The sequence below is a fragment of the Uloborus diversus genome, chromosome 10 (genome assembly GCF_026930045.1).
Source record: "Uloborus diversus isolate 005 chromosome 10, Udiv.v.3.1, whole genome shotgun sequence".
Lineage (NCBI taxonomy): Eukaryota > Metazoa > Arthropoda > Arachnida > Araneae > Uloboridae > Uloborus > Uloborus diversus.
In genome coordinates, this window is record NC_072740.1 from 57,032,821 (window position 1) to 57,060,296 (window position 27,476).

Genomic DNA, 27,476 nt, shown 5'->3' on the forward strand with positions numbered 1-27,476 from the left:
GAAATCTCAGTATCATTATTTCTCAAGGTTTTTTTGGGCACACCATAACTCAATACTTCATCAAACTTCTCAAGTAAGGCATTTTAAAGTTTTTTGCACCACCAAACTAAAAAAAAATAATAAAGCACAAATTCATATGCTGGCCGGAACTAAGAAAACCGGAATTTTGAATTCCTGCTGTTGAACGTGATAGCTTCATACAAGTCAGCAGATAGTGTACCTTAATCTAGTTGTTTGTACTGAATGCATTATGAATTAACATTAATAATTAAACGTATTTAACAGGTGGTGTGTTTCTAATTCACTATACTGCTTGTGTAACTGGTACTGTTTGGAGGAGAGTCGCCCACTAGTGGGTATGCTCTAAACGCTCCGCACGAAGATAGTAAAATATTTGGAACGCCAAATTCTAGAGGTATTTCTTAGCTCTAGTATAAACGAAGCAGCGAAGGTTTTGCAATTAGACGAGCTTGTCTGATTACCTGAGTAAATAATATTCAATCGATTAAATGCGCAAAATGTCGCAGCAAACAGAAGTAGGTTAGTAATTTAGATTATCATAAAATAAAAATAAAAAAAATAAGTAAAAATAATAGAAGTTAAAAATAAAGCACTGAAAATTAAAATTAAAGTTTCTTCTAGCAAAAAAGGTTCTAAAGCTCTTTTATTTCATGCCTCCGTGTCGTAAATTTAAAGAGAAAACAATTATTATAGGTTAAATATGCCGCCACTTTGTTTGATAGCGATGAGTTTGTGATAAATTGTTTTTTTTTTTTTTTTGCAGTTGGACCTGGAAGAGGAGTTCCTGACGATCATCAATATGCTGCAGAAAGTGCCTTCTACCCTTCCAGGACTATTGTCGTGCAGAATTTTCTACCAGAAGCAGAAACACACGTACGAAGTCTCGTGGCCATGTTTGGAGTTATAGAAGTCTGTGAAATTATAAGGGATGATTCTCCCTCATGGGTTGCTGTGGTACAATACAGATCAAAGGTGTCTGCTGCTGATGCTCTTCTAGCTATGCCCTATTTCAAGGTGTAACCTTTTTTATGCATAAATTTTACTGCAAATGTTTCTAAATGTTTTGTCCAAATTTTACTTCCTTTTACAAAAAAAGGAAGTATTGTATTCATGAAAAAATTTTCACCCAAAAATCGACCTTAATTTCCATTTTACTCACCCCCGAATGAATTTTTTTTTTCGACTCGACCACACGTGGATAAGTGCCTAAGAACGCATAGACACGCGAAATATCCATAATGACGATTCCGGAGTTAATTTTAACGAATTTTCTCGTGACGTCTGTATGTACGTATGTCACATAACTCAAGAACGGTATGTCCTAGAAAGTTGAAATTTGGTACGTAGACTCCTATTTGGGGTCTAGTTGTGCACCTCCGCTTTTGGTTGCAATCGGGTGCTTCTAAAGGGGGCTTTTGCCCCTGTTTGGGGGGAAATCATTGTTAATTTCGGTACAAACTCAAGTGGTGTTATAATTTGGTTGACACTTGGCGATATATCTCCAATCTTTTGGTCGCCAAGTTTTGTCGCCAACTTAGATGGACTCAAACAACAATTGAATAAAGTTCAGTATCATGTCGAGTTAGAGAAATATTATACTGTATATTTTGAAAAGTGTTATTATATTGGGAGAGTTTTGTCAGAGAATAAAACTGGAACTGGATATATGTTTAAGTTTCTTCACAAGGCTGAAAACCAAACTTTCCAATGGCCAAGACGAGTTGATATCTCAGAAATTAATAAGTCATTTATATTTGCTGGTCCACTAAATATTATAGGAATTGGACCATTCACGTTGGACTCAAAAACATATGCAATGATTTCTTTAATGTACAAGAAACTTAACAAATTCAAAAATGACATTTTTGCACTGTTTCCTTAATAAATTGTAGGTTATAAATCATCTTTTTTCATGCATCATTTTTAATTTTGAAAAATGTTCTAATTTGTGGGTCATAATAAAATTTAATTTCTCAAGAACCTATTGTCATATTAAAACTAAGAATGTAGCTACTTGCAGTTCAGAATGTAAATTTTTCATCACAATTACCCTATATGATAAAGCATTAAAAAAGTACGTATAATTGGCAGTCATCACAAATGCCCCTCAAAAAATCATTGATGCCCCAGTACCGGGACAAATGTGACTTTTTAGATCCTTTTTTAAAAAGTAACACATTTTTAACCATAATTCAAAAGTGCATCCACAAATAGCATATTATGTACATAAATATATAGTCCATCACCTGACTGTTTTTATTTTAATACTTTGCTGTAAATAGTTTTCCAGTTAAAAATATCAAAGATCAACAATGGATTTTTTAGTCACAAATGCCCCACCTTACCCTAAAGTTTTTACTTTTCTACTGTTATTTTTAACTAGAGGGCCATCTCATCTTTGTTCGGGGTAGCAATTTGTTCCATTGCATAGATTAGACGAACTAAGGTTTCGCAAGTACATTATTGCAGGGTTTCTCAAACTTTTAGACTCTGCGCCCCCCTTTGAACACTGAAGGTAGCTCACGCACCTCCCCCCCCCCCCGTGAATATGAGATCACAGTCAAAATTTTAAACTGGAGCTAGTTGGGATAGTTGAAGCAGGTTATTAAATAAAAATATTGATAATTTCGTAAACAAATTTAATATTATTGCGCATAACTTTGTTTTGAGTCTTATTAGAACATAGGAAATTAAAGAACTGAATGCAAATAAATTGGAAGCAATCTAGAACCTAGATGAGGTTGATTACCAACTGAGCTAACTGAGTTGGCAACAACCATCATACAAGACTGAGCTACTAAAACTTATAAAGCTGGAGAAGAACATGTAAAAGTTGTTTTTGTAACCATTGAAAATCATTTAGCGATGCTGGCAAAGAATTTTAAAAAGTATTTTCTTGCTGACGACAAACTGATAGCAAGTTACGAGTGGGTTAGAGATCCATTTCATAACATTCCCAAAGGACTCTCCGTTGGTGAGGAAGAAAAACTCATGGACTTTACGACAAGTGGCAAAACCAAAAGACGGTTTAATAATAAATCACTATTTGAGTTTTAGTAAGGAGTAGAGGATTCTTTTTCCGCACTAAAAAACAAGGGCATTCCATTACCATTTTCAGCATCCTACCTTTGTGAAACTGGATTTTCTGCTGTGGCTTCTTTGAAGACAAAATATAGATCTCGGCAAAATATAGAAACAGAACTGAGAGTGGCTGTTTCTAATTTTTAGCCTTCCTCCGAAAAACTTTGTTCTTAAAGACAGACCCCAAGAAGTCACTAATAATTACGAAATTTCTTTTTAATTTGGTATGTTTTAATTAAGTAAGTTTTGATTTAGAAATTGTTTACTTTAATAAGATAATTATTAAATATGTTGAAATGCATTTTATCTTCTATTTGTATGTCTGCTTTTAATTTCAGTCAGTTAATCAATTCTTTTAAATAATATTTTCCCTTGGATATTTTCTCACCAGCCCCACTCAAGTGTGCTCGCGCCTCCCTAGGGGGCGAGCCTCACTGCATTATTGAAAATACCGGTTTTAATTTTTAATGCGCAACCAGCCTAGGTGGGCACGAGGTCTTTTTTTACGCAGGGAACATTGGCGGGACCGCCACGAAAGAAGAGGGGGGGAAATCCTGCTCAAGTTTTTCATCTTGCATCTTCATTTCGTTAGTACCACTAGGAAGCAGATTTTTTCCTTCAATGAACGTTTTTTTTTTTAATTTCGGTGGTGTTCTTTGAGATAAGGGAAGAAAAAAAATTAGGCCTGAAGTACTGCCTGTCATTCACGTGAAAAGCTCGTTCTAAAATGTATAACGGATGGTGGTTGCCAAGGAAACTGATTTATATTAATTTACAACTATAATTATTAGTCACAATTAGTTTTTATTCTTTTTTTTTTTTTTTGTAAGTAAGTTGGAAAATTAAATGTGAGAGAAACAGAAAAATATCTTTTTCTGTCTGATGTATCAGTCTGTTTTCCAAAATAAGACATTTGACTGTTTCTATCATATTTAATTTGCAACCTAACTTTTTAAAAGAAAAATAAAGCACTCTTTCTGAACAATAACAGTTGCAAAACCACTATAAACCGGATTCCATTCTAACCATCATTCTTTGTTCATTGTAGAACAAGATTTTCTCGTAAAAGTCAAACAATATTTCAAGCACATTTTTTCATGCCTATATGAAAGAACACCATCGGAAGGAAAAACTTTCTATGTAGGAAAAAATATGTTCTTTCTAATGGTACCAACGAAAAGGAGATGCAAGGTGACAAACTTGAGCTACAGCGCATTGAAAATAGGCTATTTCTCACTTGAGCGAATTTGGTAGCCACTTTGGATGGCAATATAATTTAGAAAATCGATATTTATGCTCCGCAACTTCAATCCAATAAAAACACTTATATTAGAAATATAATTACAAAGTACGAGCTCTTGAATCATTTTCGTTCAGAATTTAGGTCTTTCCAGGAAGAAATTTCTCCACTGAGTTTTGTCAAGACTTTACTTGCGTGCTACACAAAAGTTAATGAACTTAAACACACAAAATACTAGAGGATATTGAAATACTTTAAACTCCTAAAATTTCAGGCTTCCAGTGTGATAAAATTTTCCGTAACTTGAGCTTAAACATAGCAATTCGTTACGACAGACAGAATTTCGAGCTCATTTTTTTTATCCTTGAACGAAAGAACACCATCGAAAAAAAAAAACTTATTTTGATAGGAAAAAATATGTTCTTTTTAATCGTCTTAACGAAAGAAAGATGCGAGGTGACAGCGCTTTGAAAATTGGTTATTTATCACTTGAACGGTTTTGACAGCCATTTTGAATGGCAATATCGTTTAGAACATAGACCTTAAAGCTCTGCAGCTGTGATCCATTAAAAACATGCATTTTTACAATAGAATAGCGAAGTATAAGCCTTTGAATTATTTTTGTTCTGATTTTATGACAACCTAAAATCCAGGAAAAAATTTCTCATCGCGTTTTTCACCAGTTTACACGCGTGCTACACAAAATCTAACGAGCTAAAATTCACAAAAAATACTTGAATATATTAACGACAAAACTTACTTTAAGCTCCCAAAATTTCAGGCTTCAAGTATGATAAAATTTTCTGAAATCTTTGCCTCAGTAGCGGATCTACAGGGGGGGGGGATTGAGGCCATTGCCCCCCCAAAAGGTTTGTAATTTCAAATAATTTCCCGGAAAAGGTCACCAAACTTTCTCCCCCCTCTCCCCTCCCCCCAAACACGTCACAAAAAAAATGCCTACAACTGTATTTTTACGACTTTAATTCCAAAAATTTTCCAGGAGAGAGTTCCTCAACCCCTCCCCCCCCCCCCCTCTCAACAATGTCATCGAGGATCAAAAATTTTGAATTTTTGGAGCTTCAATTTCGAAAAAATCTCCGGAATCGAAAACTTTTTCGAAAATGTCGTTAATGAGAGCCTTCAATTACATTTTTAGAACTTCAGTTCCGAAAAAATTCCGGGGGAGAGCCCACGATCTTCAGTCTTTCCCCTAACATTAACGAAGACCCACTAACTTTACGTTTTTGAAGTTTCAATATTGAAAAGTTGAGGGATAACTCCTGACTCCATCCCTTCCCTTAACGCTACCAAAGATGGCTAACGATCGCATTTCAAGGCTCCAATTTCGAACAATTTCCGATGGAACGTTTCAAACCCCGTTCCTTCCCCCTACGTCATAAAAGATGGCTTACAACTGGGTTTTTGAGACTTCAATTTCGAGAAATTTCCGGAAAGGAGCCCCCACGGCCTTCTTTCCTTATCTTTCAACATCATTCAAAGATCGTCTAAAACAGCGTTTTTAGAATTCCTACATCGAAAAGTTTCTGGGGATAAGTTCTGAACCCCATGTCTTCTTCTACGTCATCAAAGATGGCATACAATCGCGTTTTTAGGACTTCAATTCCAAAACATTTTCTGGGAAAAAGCCCCCAGTATTACTTAAAGATATCTAAAATTGCGTTTTTGAAGCTCTAATATCGTAAAACGGCTGAGGAGATTTCCTGAATCTCATCCTTTCCTTTAAGAAAAATAAGATAGTAAGCAATTGTGTTTTCGAAAATGTGCCCTTAAATTTGAAAAATTTTTTTTAAAAAGAGGGAGCTTCAAACCTCTCTTCCTCTCAACTCAATCAACAAATCCATAACTATCTCCAAATTTTATTTACAAATGCAAATTTAATATTTCATTATGTTTCGTACGAAGCTGGTAAAAGGAGATGCAACCTTTCTTTTATAAGGAAAAAAGTACAATTGAGGTTCTGAATAGCTACTGAAAAAACATCACGAGTCCTCAAACGAATCAAAATTTCAAGGGTATAATTTAAATAATACATCCAGATATTAGTAGAAACTTTTCTTCCCCCATTTTTTATTCTTATATAGTACTATTCTTATATATTTACTTCTTATATAGTTAAATTTTATTTTCATTAGTTCATTCACCCCCCCCCCCGACCTCTTGATGCGTAAGTCAATAGCCGCTCCCAACAGGATCGTCTTGATCCGATATTGCTTTGCCTAAAGATCGCACTTAGCCACAAAAAGCTGATCTCCTATTTTGGATCACATTTTTGGAACACCCTAGGTCCACAGGATTTGGATCTCGAAAGCTGAAAACTTGCATAGGGGCCATTCCAGCGTCACGTGTGTAACTTTTTGACACCATTTCTTAGCGAAAAACAATAAAAAACCAATAAGTATTTTTACCGGACTGCGCGACGCAAAGGAGGGTAATGTCTATACTATAAGTCTATATGTATGTATGTTTGTTTGTTCCTATGTGGCGCTGTGAAGGCTAAATGCCTTGGTCAATTTTGGTAATTCTTACGTCAATCGATTTGTCTTAACCTTGGGAGTGTCACTAAATACATGACAGTAGTCAAAATTTACAATGTCAACAACCAGTTGCCATTTTGTCAGTTCGGGATCGTGTCGCTCGCTATCTGCGTGTGCCACAGCGTGTGACAAATGCAGGTGGCTTTCGCTGCCTGAATTTTTCGTTTACTAAATCTACTAATTGGAGCCTCAGTGGCCGAGTGGTCTAAGCTATTTCTTCTCACACTTGAGGCGGAGGGTTCGACTCCCTTCCGGATGTACTTTCCCCTCTTTCTGATGTAAATTCTCTTATGTGTTGTTTATATGTATTCTGTACTGTAATAAAAAATATATCATACATAAAGGAGGCAAGACACTCCGATTGTAGTCGTCATCAAAATAAAGCCGTGCAATAAGCACCAAAAGAAAGTCTAATTCGAATTTTCATCTCTAACATGTTTGTCGTGATCCAAGGGACTGAGTTTCGCGACAGGTATTTTCTTGACAGGCTTTTTTAGTTTTGCGTGAAAGATTTGACTGACGACGTTTCCTAGCTGGCGTCATCATGAGTTATACAGGCTGTTTATATAGCTGAGCTGTGGTTGACTTAAGTTCGCGCATTTTTTCTGGAGGTCAAGCACATGTAGCTTTAAGCCGAGTTAGGTTCCTAGAGGGACTAATTATCAGTAGTTTAGACCACCGCAAGTTACTTAAAAAACCTCACGATGGAAACTCTCTCAATGAAATGACAAGATTGCGAAATGTACCGTCTTATAATCATAATAACTAAGTCAAAATGAAAATTAACTAAGAAATGTAAAAAAAATAAATAAATAAATAAACAAAAAACCAGACTGCGTAAAAACCAAAAAAAAAAAATTAAAAGGAAAAATAAATAAGCCCAGTTGTTTAGAATGTTATTAAGTACTACTAAATACAACTATACCATTGAAATAGTTTTATAATCGTACACAGATAAGACAAATCATAAATTCAAAAGCAGAATATAAGGATCAACAGTCGGGGCCCATTCCTTTCTGAATCAAGGAACCCTGTAAAATTTAAATGGGCCCCGACTGTTGATCCTTCTATTCTGCTTTTGAATTCATGATTTGTCTTATCTGTGTACGATTATAAAACTGTTTCAATGGTGTAGTTATTCAGTAGTACTTAATAACATTCTAAATTACTGGACTTAAACATTTTTCTTTTTAATGTTTTTGATTTTTACGCAGTCGAGTTTTTTGTTTTTATTTATTTATTTTTTAAATTCAAGTATATCTTAATAGTTCCTATTGGAGCTACAGAACATATGTGAGAGTTTTTCGGTGGCAGTGTTTTTTTCCTACTATAACTCTAAATTGTTTTATAGAATTTTAAATGAAGCGTTACCTGTGTGACTCGGAAATTTTGAAAATATCCTGTACCTCATATTATTTTGTAATTTCCTGTGAAGTTTTGAAAGGTAAATGAACAATATTTTTGTGCATGTGTCTACGTATACCAAGTAAGTATTCAATAAATATTTTTTTCTAAAGCTCGTACAACGGCAATAAGAAATATTTTATTAGCGTTACGTGTGTGACCGCGTGCAGTAATTGAGGGAGATTTCCTAATAAAAATCCAGTTTACGTCGGATCTTTGCCAAATTGCTCACAGAGGTTCTTTGGTGCTCAGGAACTCACATGGAGATTTTTGTCCCCATGGGGGGGGGGGGGGGCGCTGTGATTCCCTCCCCCCTCACGGGGATTTTCCAATTTCAAATTTAGTTTACATCGGATCTTTGCCAAATTTGGCACAGACGTCCTTTGATACTCAAGAATTCACATAGGGGTATTTTCGCCCCCCCCCCTAGGAGGGTCGCACCTTAGGGGTTTTTTGCCAGAAAATCCGTGAAACGGAATAGTTAGACCTACTATTAACAATGATAGCATTTTTTGAATAAAAAAAAAAGCCTAACACGTCTTAATTTAAATTTTGAGGCATAAAATTACTCTTTTCTAAACATTGACGGGAAGTTATACATATTTTTTTTTTCTTTTATTTAAGATGTATTGATGAAACTGCGTCGCTTGCACAACTCTTATTTTCGATGTAGATCGTGCAACGCTGGGCAACGCAGCCAGTAAATACCTTAACCGAAAGGATGTATTCACAAAACAAAGAATAAAGTGAAATTAGTTTTTACTTATTTTTCGAATTAAATAGTAATGTCAAGCTTCTAAACTATCACAATCTTCTAATACTTATGTGGTTTAAAACTATTTGGAATATTTTAAATCATCTGTAGACTTTATTCACTTCACTTCTCTTCTGAAAAACCAAAAGTTATCAAAAAATATTTATGCAATTTAAGGTAAATAGAACATTGTATTTTTGATCTTACAGTATTTAGATTGCGAATGCTTAGTTTAAATTGCTCTTTGGGTATGAAATAAGCAATTCTTATTTATTGATTGATTTATTTTAATCATTATTATTAGTTATTTTTTTAACATTCATTGATCCTTGGTTTAATGCTAGCACACAATATTTTTAGTTGAATTATGTAAAGTACTTTTTCCCTTAAAAATGGTTTTGCAATGAAAACCTTTCAGGAGCGTTACGTGTGTGACATCTTTTAAAAAGCCTCGTCAAAAATTTTCTGCCGAATGTTTGAAGATGTAAGTCTGGTTACAGGTATTATGCATCATGTTAATTTATTATGAGATATTTTTCTTCTGGTCCCCCAATTTGACCTTAAAGGAAAACTTTTGCTCCTCTTGTGTTACTAGTCCAGTCAATAGATACATTTTACCTTGCAAAAAATGGGGTCAAAGATTTTATTTTTTTAATTTGTACATAATGGTGCCGACATGGAAAAACCAAGTTATCCAACACGAAAGACCCCGGGAGAACTTTTGGGGGCCGAAAAACCACAAAAATTTATGACTTTTTTTGTTTTTTCCAAAATATCTCCGAAATGGTTCAACTTAGAAAAAAGTTTTAAATGTAAAGTTTAAAGAACATAAAATTTCCTACAACTTTTGTATTTACAACTTTTTTGTAGCACAAATAACAAGCTTGCTATAGCTCTTTGAAAATAGGCAGTTTTCCTCCACTCCGAAAAAAAAAGCTTTCACACTGAAAGCAAGGCGTCATAATTATTAGAACTTCAATAGAAACTTTAGTTTCAGAGATTTTATCGACAGTTAGAGTAGTTTGAGTTTCTTGCTCACCTCCCCCCCCCCCCCCGCTGGACACAGTGGCAATTCTGGCTGACAGATTAGTTCCCACTAGACTCCAAAAACAAACGATGTATTATGAAACTGAAATACATATATACGCATTCATTTAAAGCACATACGACGATGCAATAATAATTTTTAAAAAAAACCTTCCCCACTGCTCACGAACTAACTTTTCTGATCTGACAGAGGTAGTCTTCATCAGACTCCAATAATAGATGATATATTGTTGTTTGTAACTGGATTACACAATATATACATTCATTTGAGGGATATAATTCGTACATTCTAGTCTAATTATTGCAAACAAAGATGCGATTTTTAAATATTAATGTGAAGGAATGAATATTAGGCAGCTAATAAGCAAACAATCAACACAGTCATGCAGCCTATGCTCTGATACAATAATAATAATAAACCCTCCCCCACCGCTCACGAACTAATATTTCTAGTCTGACAGAGGTAGTCTTCAGTCAGACTCCAATAACATATGATTTATATTGCAGTTTGTAATTGAATTACAAAATATTCTCATTCATTTAAAGCACATAATTCGTACCATCTATTCTATTACAAGCGAAAATGCAATATCCGAATATAAATGTGAATGAATAAATATTAGGGTGATAATAAGCAAACAATAGACATAAAAATGAATAAATAAAGGTACAATAGTAATACGTAATGAACACTTTGGAAAAATTCTGCAGAAACTGACTTTTTGAGGCATGAAAAACCCAAAAGAATTACCTTACAAAATGAAAATCCAACTGTAGAAGATTAATACATACATCTAAATTACAGAGAGATTCATTCGACCTTAAAGCAAATAGAGAAATAACAACAAAATACGCTGTTTATCTTCTTCGAAGCCGTTTTGAAGGTCCAGGTTCTCCCAGTTCTGAATCTGTAGGGGGTAGAAAGAAGCTGTGGTCCTTTAATTGTTCATCTCCTTGTTGCGGTTATTCCAAAAGCTCCTGGAACAAATTATCTTCTTCAGCAGTCTCATCCAAAGATGAAATTTCTGCAACATTTTCACAATTTGTGCCACTGCAGTGTTTGCACGTGCTGGAGCATTTTAAACCTGCCTTGTGACAAGAAGTACAATTTTTCTTGCAGGTACAAGATACAATCTTCAAAAGATTCTGAGTAACTGAATCTCTTTTCGTGTCAACATGCATTAGACCTTGCGTCCTGCGTTCCCAACCCCATTTCTCTGGATCAATTATGCTGCCCAACCAACTTTGAATTTGGTGGTAGAACCGATATGAGTGATAAAGTCCAGCATGCCCCCCTCCCCGCACGTTGGAGGTAGCCCTGCAAGATTTATCTTAGCCCTGTATACTAGTTTTATAAAAAGATTAAATTGCAAAGTATCCAAAGATAGGTTCAAATACTTTACGTCACCTGTGTATAATATTTTCAAAATGTTTTCTCCAGCTGTAGCTAAGGAAGGCATCATGATGACAGATTGGGTCCATAAATACTTCAATAGCTTCCTTAATTTCAGGAGTTTTTTTTTTTTTTTTGACTATTTTGTACAACTTAATTTTGCCTTGGCCAAAGATTGCCGAAGTCGTATCACACCCACTAGACGCATGGATGAAAAGAATATTGCTGGGGTCAAACTTAAAAGATTTAGTGGGGAAAAAAACAAATCACAAGCATTCCCTCTTCCAGGTTTTAAAAAGAACAAGTTGCTGAAAGGCTATCCTAAAGCTGTCATCAGTTCTCTCGCTCACTATAACAACCTTTTCAATTTCTTTTGCCTTTGAAAGAGCAGTAAGTGAGTGAGTCGGCATCATCTTGAGTCTGCCTGACATCAATGCCACACTCTTCGAAATATGTCTCAAGGAGTAGAATAAGACAATTCTTTTTGTTATAATTTGCCAGAAATCTTTCTTAAGGAATTTAATTAACATGTTAAGTTCAACCATTACTTCAAGGGAAGAGATTAATTGCTCATTGATATAGCATTTGTGACAGACAGTGTGAATTGTCACTTCTTTTAAGAACTTCAAAAAACGCTGATGTTCTTCATTTTGCCGTTTTGCGCTGCATCTTTGAAGATTTTCTGTTCCCTTCTCTTTCACAATCTTTATTTCGCATTCATGCAAACTGATTTCGCAAATAATAATGATAAAAAAAAAACACCTTGGTCAGGCGTAATCATTTCAAGGAAAAAAATTGTAATTCAGAACACACAAATTGATAAAACATACTCTCGCTCAAACCCTGAAGTGACCAACATGAGTAGCTATTGAGTCGATTCATCTCATTTGGAGAAAAAAAAAGGGGGGGGGGTGGAATGGGGGTGTTTTGTTTAAATTAAAGGGAACGGAGGCATTTACCCTCAGCTGTGAAAGACAAATGATTTCCAAGGTCAGACTGCCGGGGTTTCTCCTTTTTTCCTCCGTTATCCAATGCGCTTTCACGCACTTCGCTGAAGGGGTTCAGAAAAAGTGTGACTTTCAAGAAGCTGTAACTCGCTTGCTTTTCATGCTACAAAAATGTTGTAATGACAAAAGTTGAAGGAAATTTAATCTTCTTTAACATTTGCATTCGAAGTTTTTTTGTAATTTTAACCATTTTTGAGATATTTTGAAAATACTACAAAAAGTCACAAATTTTGGGGGGTTTTCGGCCCCCAAAAGTTCTCCCGAGGTCTTTCGTGTTGGATAACTTGGTTTTTTCATATTGGCACTAGTATACACAAATTTAAAAAATAAAATCTTTGACCTCATTTTTTGTAAGGCAAGCCCGTTTTTTTTCTACCTATTGACTGGACTATACGTATGTGACCAATAAAAAGTGACCTGCATATTTTGGAGGATTAAAAACTTATCAAAAATCTTTATTAAAAATAATTGAGACATAATTATAGTAAAGCATCTGTGTTCACTGTTAAAACTACAGGTTGCGTTTGGAACCTTTCAGGGATGAAACGCTTGTTCACCAGCGACACCCAATACGGAGCCGGAATAGCACCTCTTACTAGGGCGAAAAATGGGCACCTTTTAAAAGACAGGCAGCGCGGGGGAAAAGAAGGAACCTTCGGAGAGAAAAATGGCACCCTCACTGATTTCTACAGTAGATCCTCTCCCCCCCCCCCCATTGTGTGCGTTTTTTAATATTATTGTGTTCTATTTATTGTTTGGGTTTATGATAGACAAAGTCTTGGTACTTTTTTCACATTGAATTCATTTTGGATTAAAACTTGTTATTTAAGGCATTTGATCACATTTCAGACTTTCCAACATAATATAGAAGTGTTCATGACTTTAATTCCTCTATCTGAGATCGAACTCTCATAAAAACCCTTGGATTGCTCAGTAGTTTTAAATGATATTGACATTTACTATAACATGATACTAAAAAATAAGAGTGTAGGCATTTATGGATAATTTACAAGCACAGCCAAAAATATTCAGTTATACTATTACAATCACGGAAAAATCAAATCGTTTCATAAAATGCAGGCGTTTCATAAACGTTCAAAACATTTTAATCAAGAGTAACATATTGATACGTATTATATAGTTCGACATTTGAATATCCTATTTTAACATAAGTAATCTAAAAAAGCACTTTTTTTTCTTTGTTAAATAGAAACTTTTTTGACATTAAAAATCAAAATAAATTTTTAGCATCCTACATAATGAAAAGCATTGGAAACAGAAATTAGAGAGAGAGAGAAAAAATAAACGCGTCTAGACACAGCATTCAGTTTTTGAAATAACACCAACGAAATATTTTCCCGTAATGAGTCATGGCATGAAACACACAGAGAGATTTCTTTTCAAAGCTTTTTTTTTTCTTTGCTACGTCTACGCAGTTATTTTATTGAGAAGATAAAGACATTTAGTGTATCTGCTGTAGCAGTTAGTTACATCATTGAATTTTCATCCCGGTTACTTATTAATTATTTCGTATTGCTAACAATAAACAATTTGGGGGGAAATCCGTGAGACCGCAGACGTAACAAGCAATAAACACCATATATTAGTACACGTGATAAAAAAAAAAAAAAGCCATACATCACTATGTTAAAACGGTTAACTATAAACAATAAGCTGTACTCAGTTTACTTTGTTGAAACACAACTCTGAAAACACTAAAAGCCTGTTGGAAAGCCTTAAATGTTATACCATGATTAAATGCCTGTACTTACGCAAGGTTTTGAAGGTTTGTCTCAGAAATGTGGAATTTTAATCCAGTTTCGTAGTCGATTCAATGTGAAAATTTAATGTACCAACAACTACGTTGCAGCATCGTCGTCCGCCATTAAAGTGGCTGAATTGAATTTATGCCGGAGTGCGAGGCACCTTTGCGGAGGAAAAGAGTCGCTATTGGCTACTGCGTGGGCTGATGGCCCTTCATTACCTTCTTTCATCCACTGAGGTGCTAAAAGATATCGGAACAATATTTCCTAACCTCTATGGCACTCTGTGGCTCCGTCTTTACACCCTACGACGGAAAATCGCACCCAGCTGGCACCTCTGGTTATAACAGTGTTCATTATATTTGATCTTTTTTCCCGAAAAAGTGAATGATTAAGTTAAAAAGAAATGGCTCTTAAATTGATTTCACTAACAATACGTTTTTTTACTTCGTATAAATGTTGTCAAATAAGGCAAAAATCTGATATAAAAATATTTTAAACTCAAAATTGATGCCAGATTTGAAAAGTGTAGATATTTTTTTGTCAAAAAATAAGGTTTGTTTTTATATTGTGTGGAAAAAAAATTTTTGGTGGGTCAGGACCACTTTTCGTAAAATTGCCTTTAGGTTAGTTTCAAAGGCATCTCTACACCTCCATAAAATTTCATCCAAATCAGAGAGAGTCGAGCTGGGACCTATAGGTCACTTGACATGGAATGACTCAAATAAATGAGCCAAAAAAAAAAAAAAAATGAAACTTCGACAACAAATTATTTTTAGGTCAAAAAGGAATTCTTGCAACTTTATTTTTATTTGGGAGTTAAAGTAAAGAAACTTCGGTAAATTAATTAAACAGAAGAAATGAACTCGAATAAATGTAAAATAATAAATATTTTTTTCAGGAGTTTAGTAAAGAAGTTTTGGCAAGCTAATTGAACAGAAGTAATGAATTACAATACAAGTAAAGTAACAAATGCATTGCTGTATAAAAAAAAATATGTTTGTGAAATACATTTTCTTTTTCGAGGTAGGTTCGTGGCAGTCATCTTGTAGTGCATCTCCTGTGGAATGGTCCTTACGAACAAATTGATGCCTATACACAAAGTGTTCGCCATTCATTTACAGAGTGCAACGAGAAGCGTGTGGTGTGCATTGGTCTTTTGCCAAGAAATATTTCTGCTGAAGTGATTGGAAATAGGTGTCAAACTTTTGGTACAGTGCATAGCGTCAAAATCCAGCCTCAAAACCAAGGAGCTTTTGCGTACGTCGTTTTCCTGAGTCCTTTTGCTGCAGCCATTGCTACATTCTGCTTGCGAAATAGCACTACGAGCAGTGCAGCACTCATGCTTGGTTACAGGTATAACGATTTATAAGAATAAGTTTTAAAAAAAAAGGAAAAAAAAAAACACGCACTTTCAGTAAATAACCTTCTATTTATCGTTTCAAGTCCGGAAGCCGTTAATGGCAAATTCCTCCCTTTGAATGAGAAAAAAATCATAGCATCTTATTACGTAGGTCAGTCAGAAAGTTAGTTTCACTTCTTCGTAAATCTGTTCCATCTAAGACAATTTTGATGAAATTCTGTGGCAATACTTCAGACATATACCTTTATCGTAGCGGCTTCCGCAATACGAGTTCAGTTTTTCTGATTATCATTTATCAGCCGCAAACATGTCTTAACAGCTGCAAGTAGCGTCCAAATTGGAAATGCGTGCATTGATTCAAATTTGTGGGCAAAAAGGTGCAACTGCACTGAGAGAGAAATTTATGGGCAGTAGCTGAAGTGTATGGTGAAAATGAATTTTTTCGTTAAGCTATCGTGAAATGGTGCAACATGTTTGAGAATGGACGTAGAGATATTGACGACGCTGAGCGCGAGGGAAGACCAAGTTTAGGTAGGAAGTGTGGGATCACTTTCCCAAGTCAACCTAACTTTTCACCTCCTGATTTCGATGCTTTTGGTCCCATAAAACAGGAACTTTCAAAGTGATGATGCCATTCGGATGACGAAGTGAAAGCTGTAACCAAACAATGGATATCGGACATTGGACGGGATTTCTTTGCAGAAGGCATCGAAAAACTTGTACCACGCCTCGACAAATGCTTAAATAACGGAGGTGGTTACGTTCAAAAGTAGATTTTTAATGGAACTTTAAGATAACAATAAAGTTATTGTAAAATTTCAATCTTTTTTTTTCTTGAGCAGTGCAACTAACTTTCTGGCTGACCCTCGTACTTCTGAAGCTTTTTTCAAATTTTTAACTTTGATTTAGTTTAGTTGAAGACCAACACTGGTTCCCAGAACTGAATATATATCATTTTCCCTTTTCTTTGAAGACTAATGCCGTCTTATTTATGATTAATGTTTGTAGGAATAACAAATTATGAATGAAGATTTATGTTCAAAAAATTCACCAGAAATGAACAATATTTATATTAGGGCAATTTGTACGTTACAATTTGAATTCATATAATATAAATACCCATATATCTGTAGCATTATTTGTCAATATAAACTAAAGGACATGAATTAAAATTTTTATGCCTTCTTTTGCATTTTGGGCACTTCGTTTTTTTTCATTCCTTTTTGATTCCCCAAACCAGCTGATGGTGACTTGGAGTTGTTCAGGGTTAGACTTCCACCAAAGACAATACGATCATCATCACCAAGCACATGGGGTTCACTGGTTGTCTTTGAATATGAGTCGATTGTACAAGATATGAAGCTTTAAAATCTTAATCACCTAGAATTACTTTAAACCCATGCCGCTTTCTTCCTACATCTGCTATGATGCAGGAGCGTGTTTTGCTTCTTGATTGTGGTGCTTATTGTACTGTACATTGACACTGTGTACAGGTGTACCACCAATAAGAAATCACAATCAAGAAGCAAAACAGAGTACTTCACCATAGTAGACAAAGAAAAATAGCAGCGTTTAGCCTCAAAATCGCGGACGTGTCGCTACGATCCAGGGCTTTACAATCACTGCGTGAATTTTTGAGACAACCTATGTGCGGAAATCCATAAGCAGAATGATCACTTTAATCTCTTGCCCAACTGTTTTACTCTTTTGTCCTTAAAGTTCTTTGTTTATAACAATGAAAAATTACAAGTTTTATTGCTTTAAACTATTAATCATTCATTTAGAAAAAAAATTAATTATTTTTCATTTAATTGTAAAATTAGGGAGTCTAAAGAAGCTTGTAAATTTCAGCGTACAAATATTGAAAAAAAAAAAAAAACGGTTAGATATATATCAAAGAGCAAAACTTTTTTCTAGCAGTGTTATAAATTCATCCTTATTTTTAAATAACTATTTTGATCCTTATTTTTGTTTTCATTGCAGAGTTGAATACATGGTATCGTTCTAGATAGGAATAACCTTAATTTCACTTTTTTCCCCTAACAGTGAAGATGGAAACCCAGTTCTCCTGGGTCCTGTTCGTGTCCGTCCATTAGATCAGTATCCTGCGCCTTTGAGCAGTTTCGACCTGCGATGCATCTGTGCAAGATTTTTCGATTATGCTTGTCTGAGAGGTTTGTTTGTTGACTTAAAGCGCAAAGCACCAATTCATCATTATGTCCGCCCAGGTATGGCTACATTTTGTGTGAGGATCCCAACTGCTCAAGTAAAAGGTGTATCTCTGTTTATTGAAATTCTGCTCTTCGAAGATGAATCCTTTCAAAATGTTGAAGAAGTGGCTCAAAAACACTGTGATACCAAATTTTTATTTAGGTATAGTGTTTTTTTTTATTTATTCATTTTTTCTTTTTTCAGCTTAAAATGTATGACCACTAAATTTGCCTTTGGAAAGAGGCTAAAAAGATTCTTCGACTTGTCATCATTCAAAAATAAGTAGTTTTCAGTCTTCAGTGTAAGATTGCTTCACTAATAAGTGAAAATGGCAAATCTGAGATATAAATTTATTCGTTTATGAATGATAGCGTTATTAAAGTAAAATTCATATCGTAGCTTGAATATTTATGGTTGTGATGATTGAAGTTTCATTGAGCTTATATTTTTGCTTTGATTTCAGTCGGAAGTTAGTGCATAACTATAACAAAACAAATAATTGTAGTAGTAATATTTTTTAATACAATTATTAAATCGTTTCTCCTGTTATGCAAACGGACGTTAAGCTCGTGATGTTATGCTTTTAAATTCAAAAAGCAATTTAACTTGCTTTTTAATCAGAAAATATTAAAACTGCAAAGTACTAAAAAATAAAAGAAGAATATCTAGGGATAATAGGATATTACAACTTAATTATATGACAAAACACTCTAGAAACCAGTCTCAGCAATGAATACCTTTTTTTCCCCGAGATGCATTTTATAAAAATTTAAAAGGCTAGTATAATAATAGACTCCAAAATGTTTAAGGTTCTAGAAGTCCTTAGGAGTTGCGCACCAGGGGAGAGCTCTTCTTCTAGTATCAAAATCTTGAAAGCATTTGCATAAAAGTATGTACTTTCAAACCCTGTCAAAAGCTTTAATCGGGTTAAGAAATACAGCCATGGTATACTAGGTAGGTAGTAAGGACGTGTTTAACGTTCTGGAGGGAAGTTAATCGACATTATTGTGCTGTAAAGGTTGGCCAACTACTCTGGAGGAAGTAAATCACGAGACATCCACTGAAAAATTAGTTTTTAAAATGATGTTTTCAATCAATTTGCTAGTAGAGGAAGTTTCAGCTATAGGACTGCAGCTTTCTGATGAACAGACGCTTTCAACTTTTTAACGCTTAAGATTTGGGATTATAGTAGCGAAATTATGTTCAGTTATTTCAGTTATCCGGTTCAAGGCAGTGGCGGATCCAGACGACCCTCTTGGGAGGGGCGAATGACTAAGGAATTATATGGGGAGGGGGGGTGACTAACTGAAATATTTCTTTAAAATTTAAAAACTGTAGCATGTCTTTTTTAAAAACTTTTTATTTTTAATAATATGGGTGATAATAGCAGTTTAATTGAATCTTTCGAGTAATTTGAGAGCAAGCAAAGAATGAAATTTAAAACATCAAGAAGAAAAAAAAGCGGGGGGGGAGGGGGGGTAAGGGTGGTAACATGAAGTTTTTGCTCAGTCTCGGAAAAATCGAAGATCCACTTCCACTACTGGGCTGTCCCCCCCAAAATTTTGTTCCAGAAACGCAGTTTTCGACGATCTTCGGTGGTATAAAGAGGAAGGGAGATTTTGAGGCTCTTCTCTGGAAATTTTTCGAAATGGAAACTTCAACAATGCGATTGTTGGTAAGCTTTAGTGCTGTGAAGGGAAAAGATGGAATTCAGTTAAATTTCGATATTAGAGTTCCGAAAGACGATTTTACTGATGCTTCGGAAATGGTTTTTTGGAGGCTTTTTAACTAAAAAAATTTTGAAAATGAAGTCTTAAAGTGCAATTGTGGGTCATCTATGGTAACGTCAGGAGAAGGCATGGATTTCATAACTCTTCCCCAAAAATGTTTTGATATTGAAGTGCCAAAAATGCTGATTTAGACAATATTCGGTGATTTTTTTTAGGGGAAAGAGGTTTTGAGGACTCTTCTTTATAAATTTTTCGAAACTGAAGCCGTAAAAGCGTTTGACGTGCATTCAGAGTGCGCTTAACCCAACTTGCCCTCCAACTCTGAGATCCGTTTGGCTAAGTTAGCATCATGCAGGTCCGTGGATCAAACGTCGCCACGTGCACGCTTCGCTCACTTTGCTTCCCCATATTGGTGACAAGGCTACACAACATAAAGCGCCATGTAACGCAGCAACAGGACCCACATCGAAAGCAACAAGCTGCAACAGGAATCTCGTTGCTTTCTCCAGAACGCGCCTGGCTTCTCGCTGCCCCCATCTGATTCAAATATTGCTCTCTCGCTTCCCCGCTCCATCAGTTAGGGGGAAGATATGTACCGTACATTCAGAGAGAACTTAACCCAACTTCACGCCCGAGCTTGAGGTTCTTTTGGCTCAGCAGTAAAGTACTGGGTTAGCAACACAAAAGTCCGTGAATGAAACCCCGCCACGGACACATCGGTCACGCTTCACGTCCACGTGCCCCGTACGCCACGAACGCAATTGAAAGCCATTTTTTATGACAATAGGAGAAGGGACGGGGTTTGTAATTTCGATTCAGAAAACTTTCGAAATTGAAGTCCAAAAACATAATTTTAGATGAACTTCGGTAATCGGAAGCTCGGGGGCCTTCCCTCGGAAATTGATAAAAATGGAGTCTTATAAACGCTATTATTGGTCATCTTTGGCAGCGTTAAGCGAAGCGATGCAGCTGAAAAACTCTCCCTCAACTTTCCAATATTGAAGTTTGCAAAGATACAATTTTCAACAATCCTTAATGATGGTATTTGGATGGTTGCTTTTCCCCGGAAAGTTTCCAAAATTGAAGTTCTAAAAATGCTACTTTGAGCTTTCTTTAATGACATTAGGCAAAAGCATGGGGTTCAGAACTCTCCACCTGAAATGCGTTGACATTGACGGTCCAGAAACGCAATTTTCGACGCTTTTTTTTTTGTGATGTTAGGAAGGGAGATTATGTGGTCTTCCCACAGAACTGGAGTCTTAAAAGCGCGATTGTTTCTTCCGACTTTGTTAACGTTAGGGGAAAGGATGGGTTTAAAGAATCTTCACAGGCAATTTTTTTTAATTGAAGCCCCCTAGAGCGGAAACATTTAGAATGATTTAACGATGACGAGGGTAAGAAATATTTTTTGGAATTTAAGTCCTAAAAACTCAACTGGAAGTGATTTTTGTGATGCTGGGTGCGGGGGGGGGGGAGTAAGGGTGAGTTCGGTGGTCTTCTCCCGGATTTTTTGGAATTTTCAAACGTTTTGGGGAAGGGCGATCGCCCCTGTGGATCCGCCACTGGTTCAGGGTGAGTCACTTTCCTATGGTGAGAAAAAGAACGTTAACAATTTCTATCGAAGAAAGCGTGGAAAAGGTGCCAAGTAATGTTTTAGGATAAATTATCCAATTTTATTAGACTGGGATATATTTTTCTGCCTTCGGATTGAATTTGAAAAACGCATAAATCCCTTTTTATTGAAAGACTGAAGAACAAGTTCAAAAATATGTCAATCAATGAGTTTAAAAAGCCAGTCAGTTCTATCAAAACTAATTTTACAGGAGAGACAAAAAAACTAAATTATTCAGTATTCATCTAGAGCTTTTTTTTTTTTTTTTTTACCGTAGAATATGGTTGTTTACGTAAGATTCCCTCCTTGATATGGGATTATAACTCTTATTTTTTCATTTAAAAATAATTCAAAATTGGAGATGACTTGTTTTCGGACAAAAGCGTTGAAATATACTTTTCATTATTTAAAAAAAGAAGGAAAATATATATATTTCTTGAAAACTTGAAATAAAACTTATTATATATGTTTATTAATTCTACAAATTAAATGGATATCGATATTGGGTTCAGTCGAAATTTCGCATTGAGGAAAAGGATACCTATACGAGTTTTTTTTAGAAACATACCTATTTTTTTAGATGTTTATTAACACCTCTCAAACTGCTCTAAATCATTTTTTAACTCTACATTACCAATTCTCGAATATGGAACTGAACTTTTACTGTATTTAAAAAAAGCTGTTTTCATCAACATAAAATACTATTCAGTTGCACAAAATCAATGATCAATGGGAGAGAGACATAAATAAAACAGTATAGGTACGTACTGTATGTAGTAATAATAAAATGCTGTACTGCAATAGTACTGTATAGCAGATAGAGAAAAATATTTAAGACTTAAAAAATGATGACTATGATTTATACAAAATAATCAGATCGTTAGTCTTAATAAATATATTTTAAAATACATTTGCTTCGTCTTTTCTTTTATAACGTTTCCATTTATGGTAACATCCCTCCTCCTGGTCTCTTTAATTCACAATACACAGGAGTAGCTTCTATTTTCATAATGGTTACACTTTGCTTAGACCTTACTCTGCGAGCTTTAATATTGATACTAAGTTCGGAATTTTTACGAACTTCCTTTTTTTTTGACTTTAAATTGTACGCTTCTATTTTCATAATGGTTACACTTTGCTTAGACCTTACTCTGCGAGCTTTAATATTGATACTAAGTTCGGAATTTTTACGAACTTCCTTTTTTTTTGACTTTAAATTGTACGCTTCTATTTTCATAATGGTTACACTTTGCTTAGACCTTACTCTGCGAGCTTTAATATTGATACTAAGTTCGGAATTTTTACGAACTTCCTTTTTTTTTGACTTTAAATTGTACGCTTCTATTTTCATAATGGTTACACTTTGCTTAGACCTTACTCTGCGAGCTTTAATATTGATACTAAGTTCGGAATTTTTACGAACTTCCTTTTTTTTTGACTTTAAATTGTACGTATGGAAGATTCACTCATACATAGTGTTGTGGTGATACCAACGACGCACTTTTTAGTTGTTCAAGCATATCGAGAATTTTTAACTTTTCTTTAATTGTCAGAAACTTTCTCTTTTTCTTTCCATCTTCACAAATTTTAGACTAAACAACGCTCCAAGGTGGCATTATATTTTATCAACTTTCATATTTAGAATGAAAAAAGTAAATGAAAAATGCTGAGTAGTTGTTTGATACACTAACAAATCAATGTTTAGACTAGTACGGTGAGGACGCTTCTACTGTCACTGATGCTAAAGGGACGTAACGCCATTTACGATATAAATATTTAGTAACTGATACTTACATGCCGCGATTTCTTTTCGAAAATTTCCGTGTTGTGGGTGAGGAATTCGCGTTAGCTCTATGCTACTCGCAAAAAAAAAAAAAAAAAAAAAAAAAAAAAAAAATCGCGTTATAGCTATTTCGCGTGAGTAGAATCGCGTTGTAGCGCGAATCGACTGTATTTCTATATTGTAATAGTATTAACAGATAACAAAGTAAATTTTTGAAAGCTAAATTAAATCTGTAAAATTAGGAATCCCCTTCTGGATCGTTACAATTTGCTAAGCCACAACAATTTTTTCAATAAAAACCCAAAAACAACTTGGTATGTATTTTATTTTAACACTTTCTTAATATCGGCGCTTTCCTTGTGGATTCTGGCAAAATTTTTCTAGAATATGTTTTCTTTACTGGCAATAGGACAACTTCTAGAGTACGTTTTTTGATAAAACATACATTAACTTGCATAAACCACCAATGATTTGAGATTTAGATACTCCAACTTCACCAGGTATCAAACTTATAAGTTAAACTGCAATAAATATATACCTGAAATTTCGGTTTTTCTCTTCCTGTTTTTCCGTATGAGCTTTTTGATAATATAGTTTACCTATAATACTCTGGCCCCAAGCGTTTGAAATCAAGAATTATAATTGGTGTCGCATCTTTTACAGTGAACGTCTATGACTTAGTTGATGATTCTATGAGTGTGGTATATTGTTGTGGAGCGTATGTATGGTAAGGGTCCAACGCTAAGAAAAAATGTGTAAGGTTACCAATATAAATGGATGTAATGTTACATGAATTCTGAAATGTGTAGCATTGTTTCAAAAACTTAGAATCGGCGCAGAGCAGGTGAACTCTTATTAGCAAAACGAAACCAGCCCTTGGTGGACGAGCGGTAAAAGCTCTTATTGTACGACTTGTCCGAGATTCGCTCGCGTTCTGGGTTCGGGCACCACTCAGGTCATTTCTTCTATTAGTAGGGGAATGTGGGGCAAAGTGAAATGGCTAAGATGGCCGAGTTTTTTTTTCAAAATGAACAGATTGAAAGTTTGTTTTGAAAACTACAGTACACAAAGAAAGAACATTATATTTTATAATAAAACTTGCATTGAAACATTTTTTATTTTTGGCAGTAAATTTGAATCTTCAAAAAAAAAAAAGGAAAATTTTCTTTTTTTTTTTTCATGGGGCAAAGTGACAAATAAAATATTTCTCTAATGAAATATTTTCTATTCAATTATAAAATATATTTTTGATCAAAAGAATCAGTAAATAAAAGGTTGAATGAATAAATGAAACAATAAACGAATAATTAAATGAATAATTCAATTAATATATGAAGAAAAATAAACAAACAAAGAATGAATGAATAAGAAAATACGTGAATGGATGAATAAATAAGTGAATCAAATGAATTAATTACTAAATGAAAACGTAAGTGATTTATATTAAATGGCTAAGTGAGTCAATGAAACAAACTATTTCACTTTGCCCCGCATACTAAACTAATTGTACAATTTATTTAAAATACAAATAAGATTAATGTTGACTAAATTAATATTGCATTGAATATTAGGAGGTCTCAATTAATACTTAAAATGTTAATAACAAGAACGTTTTATCATTTGATAGTAACAAAAAAAATATTTGACTTACAGCAAAATATTACAATGTGAGTACCATTTTTTTTTTTTAATTTCCTTTATTGCCAAATGCTTAATCTTTGGCGGTATTTTTTTCCTGACTGGAATAGACTACATATGGTACTACATAGTTAAAATATTACCAGATAGGTTTAACTAAAAGCAAGGGAAATATTTCACCATTTCTCTTTGCCCCGCTATTTCACTTTGCTTCATGTTCACCCACAATAAAAATGTCTTGTTTGTACATTAAAATAAATAAATAAATAAATATTTGGTGCACATTGGTTGGTAAAAGAATGAACTAGATAAATCGTTCAAGAAAGTCAGATGAAAGCTTAACTTTTGGTAATGTGTAATCTTTCAAGCAATTTCTCTGTAAGCATACAGAAAATTCTGCTGTAACCTTACGTAGAAATGAGTGAGACGTTATGCTATACTTATATTACTATGATTTTGTGGTGTAATCTTCAAACGACGTGTAACTTTACACCAGTTACATCAGTTAAGTTACTCCAGAGCAGTGGTGGCAGCTAAGCTGCCATCGATGTTATATAGTAAAGTTATACATTTTTTTTTTTACAATGAAGTTTAGTTAGAGAGCAAGTCATCTCCTAGGATATGGCACGCTTTCAAAGTAAATAGAAATTTCAATGCTTAATAACTTCAATTAATTATGAGAAGAGATTACTTATTTCCAGGCTAAAAGGTGACAGGTGTGTCCACATCAGTTGAACTGGAAAGTAAAATAATCTCAAGTTGGTAAAGAAGTGGAGATGAATGATTTTCAGACTCGACGATTAATACAAAACAAATAGGATTTCTCTCAGTTATGAGTATCCATTTTTATTACAAAAACGTTTATGATAAGGATATTCACATTAATGAAAATAATAATCTTTAATCAACATTAATCTTCAACAAGAAACTCTTGTCAAATTTTGTTGAAATAGGTGTAAATTGAACAGTGAGGTTTTTTTTTCAAATTTTTGACGATTGTTCTTGAATATATCTCGGGTCTCATATTTACCAAAGTTCATGTTTGTTCCATTACATCAGGCTGCCATCAAAAAGATATTTGAGACTCCTCGGAGAAATTGGTAAGTTTTCGCTTCATTGTACAAGGAACGACTAAAAAGCTCAGTGAATGGATGGATGTTTCAAAAGCAACGTGAGTGAAAAATGCGCCCACGTGCATGCATAGCTAACTAGAGAGCTATAGAGAGACGCCACGTAGCGCAATAAAACGACGCGTAATACATTCTGCTACGGTCAGTCGAAATTTGGAAAAATAATTGACCCCTCCTAAGTATGCAGTTACATGAACTACAAGCTCCATGGCATCTGTGATTAGGTATTTACTGTGTAGAGCACGTCTTGGCATCCTTTTGCTATTGAACCTTTATTATTGCAGAAAATCGAATTAAGACAATATATTAAAATTAATGTTTTAATTATAATTTTAAATGTCGTGTGAGATATGTGTTAATAAACATGAAATACTATAGCTGAATCATTTAATCATTCAAATTAAACTAAACTATGCATTAAAATACCCATCATAAGACAATTGTTTTACTCATAAAACCTTATTTTCTGTAAAATTCATTTTCAGGTTTTCTGCAGATTTCGGCTTGCACAAACCCGTACTTTCACATAATGACGGAGCTCAGTCATCTAGCCAAAGTATTCAGTGGAATTCGTTCTTTGTTCTCGACTTACAGGTTTGTCGGCCGTGGCTACACTTAGAACCTAAACTTACTCCAATAATCCAAGGAATGAACCACATCTATAGCGAAGTTAATCCTCATGTCTTTGAAGAAGAACATTCTACAACGTGGTTCGGAGATCCCGTCCGTTATGGAGCGACTATGATATCTGCATGCAGTGCATCTTCTAAAACTGCTGCACTCGATGTTGTTAATCATCAAAACAAAATTAAGTTTATTGTTATGGAGAATATTCCGATTATAAGACTTGTTGGTTCTCGTGACGGTTTGAATGGGTATAAAATACCAATTCACGTGTACTCAGGTCGACAGAAAGATGCAAAAATTTTGTAGGCAGTCTGTGATAACTCTCATTCCAAAAAGATGAAAGAAGCACCAAAATTGGAGAAAATTCAACTCTGAGTATTTAAATAATTGTTTGTTTTGTTTGAATTTGAATTGTAATACTAAGTTTCTTTTAATAGTAGAAACTGTTCTTCATACTGGGAAAAATTATTTAATAAATAAATTATATACCTTGTGATGTTATTTTAAATGCATTCTAGACTTTTTCCTTAATGCATATCCAATTATGTGACATTGAACATCATAAAAAAAAAGAAAATAATAAGAAGAAAGGTATTACTTTTCCTGACTTTATATATTGAAATCTAATAAACATTAAATAGATAAAGGAAAACAAAATATACTTTAATAAGAATATATTACAAAACAGAAAAAACGTGAGCACATTTTAGTAAATTTAAGTTTGTGATATAATCTTTACAAAGCAAAAACTTGGTGTTCAAAGAGCTAATATGTGAATTTCATTCGCTCATCATCACTTGTTTTTCTTTAAAAATTCGATTCCAGTTAAATGACGAAAAGCACCCGTTATGTAAGAGGTCTTGTTAATGTTTTGAACAAAACTCGTGCAGCGTTCAAGCTCTAGGTAAGCTTTCATTGAAAAATTTCTGGGCCATTCCCTCGTCATTTTAAGGGTAAGAAACTCCGAAAAATTAAAGTAGATAAAAACCGTTGAATGAAGCCCAGTGGCTCAGTAGTAGCGCTTCGCGCTCCCACGCTGCAGGCCCGGGTTCTATCCCCAGGTCGGGCATGGTTGACTCAGCCGTTTATCCCTTCAGTGGGTCGATAAAATGAGTAC

General features: G+C 34.5%; 1 protein-coding gene across 1 annotated transcript; it reads left to right on the top strand.

Annotated features, from left to right (window-relative positions):
- Nucleotides 1–518: 518 nt before the first annotated feature.
- LOC129231010 (uncharacterized) lies at nucleotides 519–26,665 on the top strand. The gene is made up of 5 exons (XM_054865255.1): nucleotides 519–540; nucleotides 785–1,035; nucleotides 15,296–15,621; nucleotides 17,675–17,979; nucleotides 26,169–26,665. The coding sequence occupies exons 1-5, from the start codon at nucleotides 519–521 to the stop codon at nucleotides 26,663–26,665; spliced, it is 1,401 nt and encodes a 466-aa protein (XP_054721230.1).
- Nucleotides 26,666–27,476: the final 811 nt, after the last annotated feature.

Excerpts from the sequence above, each read along its gene's own strand:
- LOC129231010 (XM_054865255.1), top strand. The coding sequence starts at position 519 with ATGTCGCAGCAAACAGAAGTAG. Across the intron at positions 541-784 it reads GTCGCAGCAAACAGAAGTAG|TTGGACCTGGAAGAGGAGTT; the intron begins GTTAGTAATTTA and ends TTTTTTTTGCAG. Across the intron at positions 17,980-26,168 it reads AGAAGTGGCTCAAAAACACT|ACAATTGTTTTACTCATAAA; the intron begins GTGATACCAAAT and ends ACCCATCATAAG.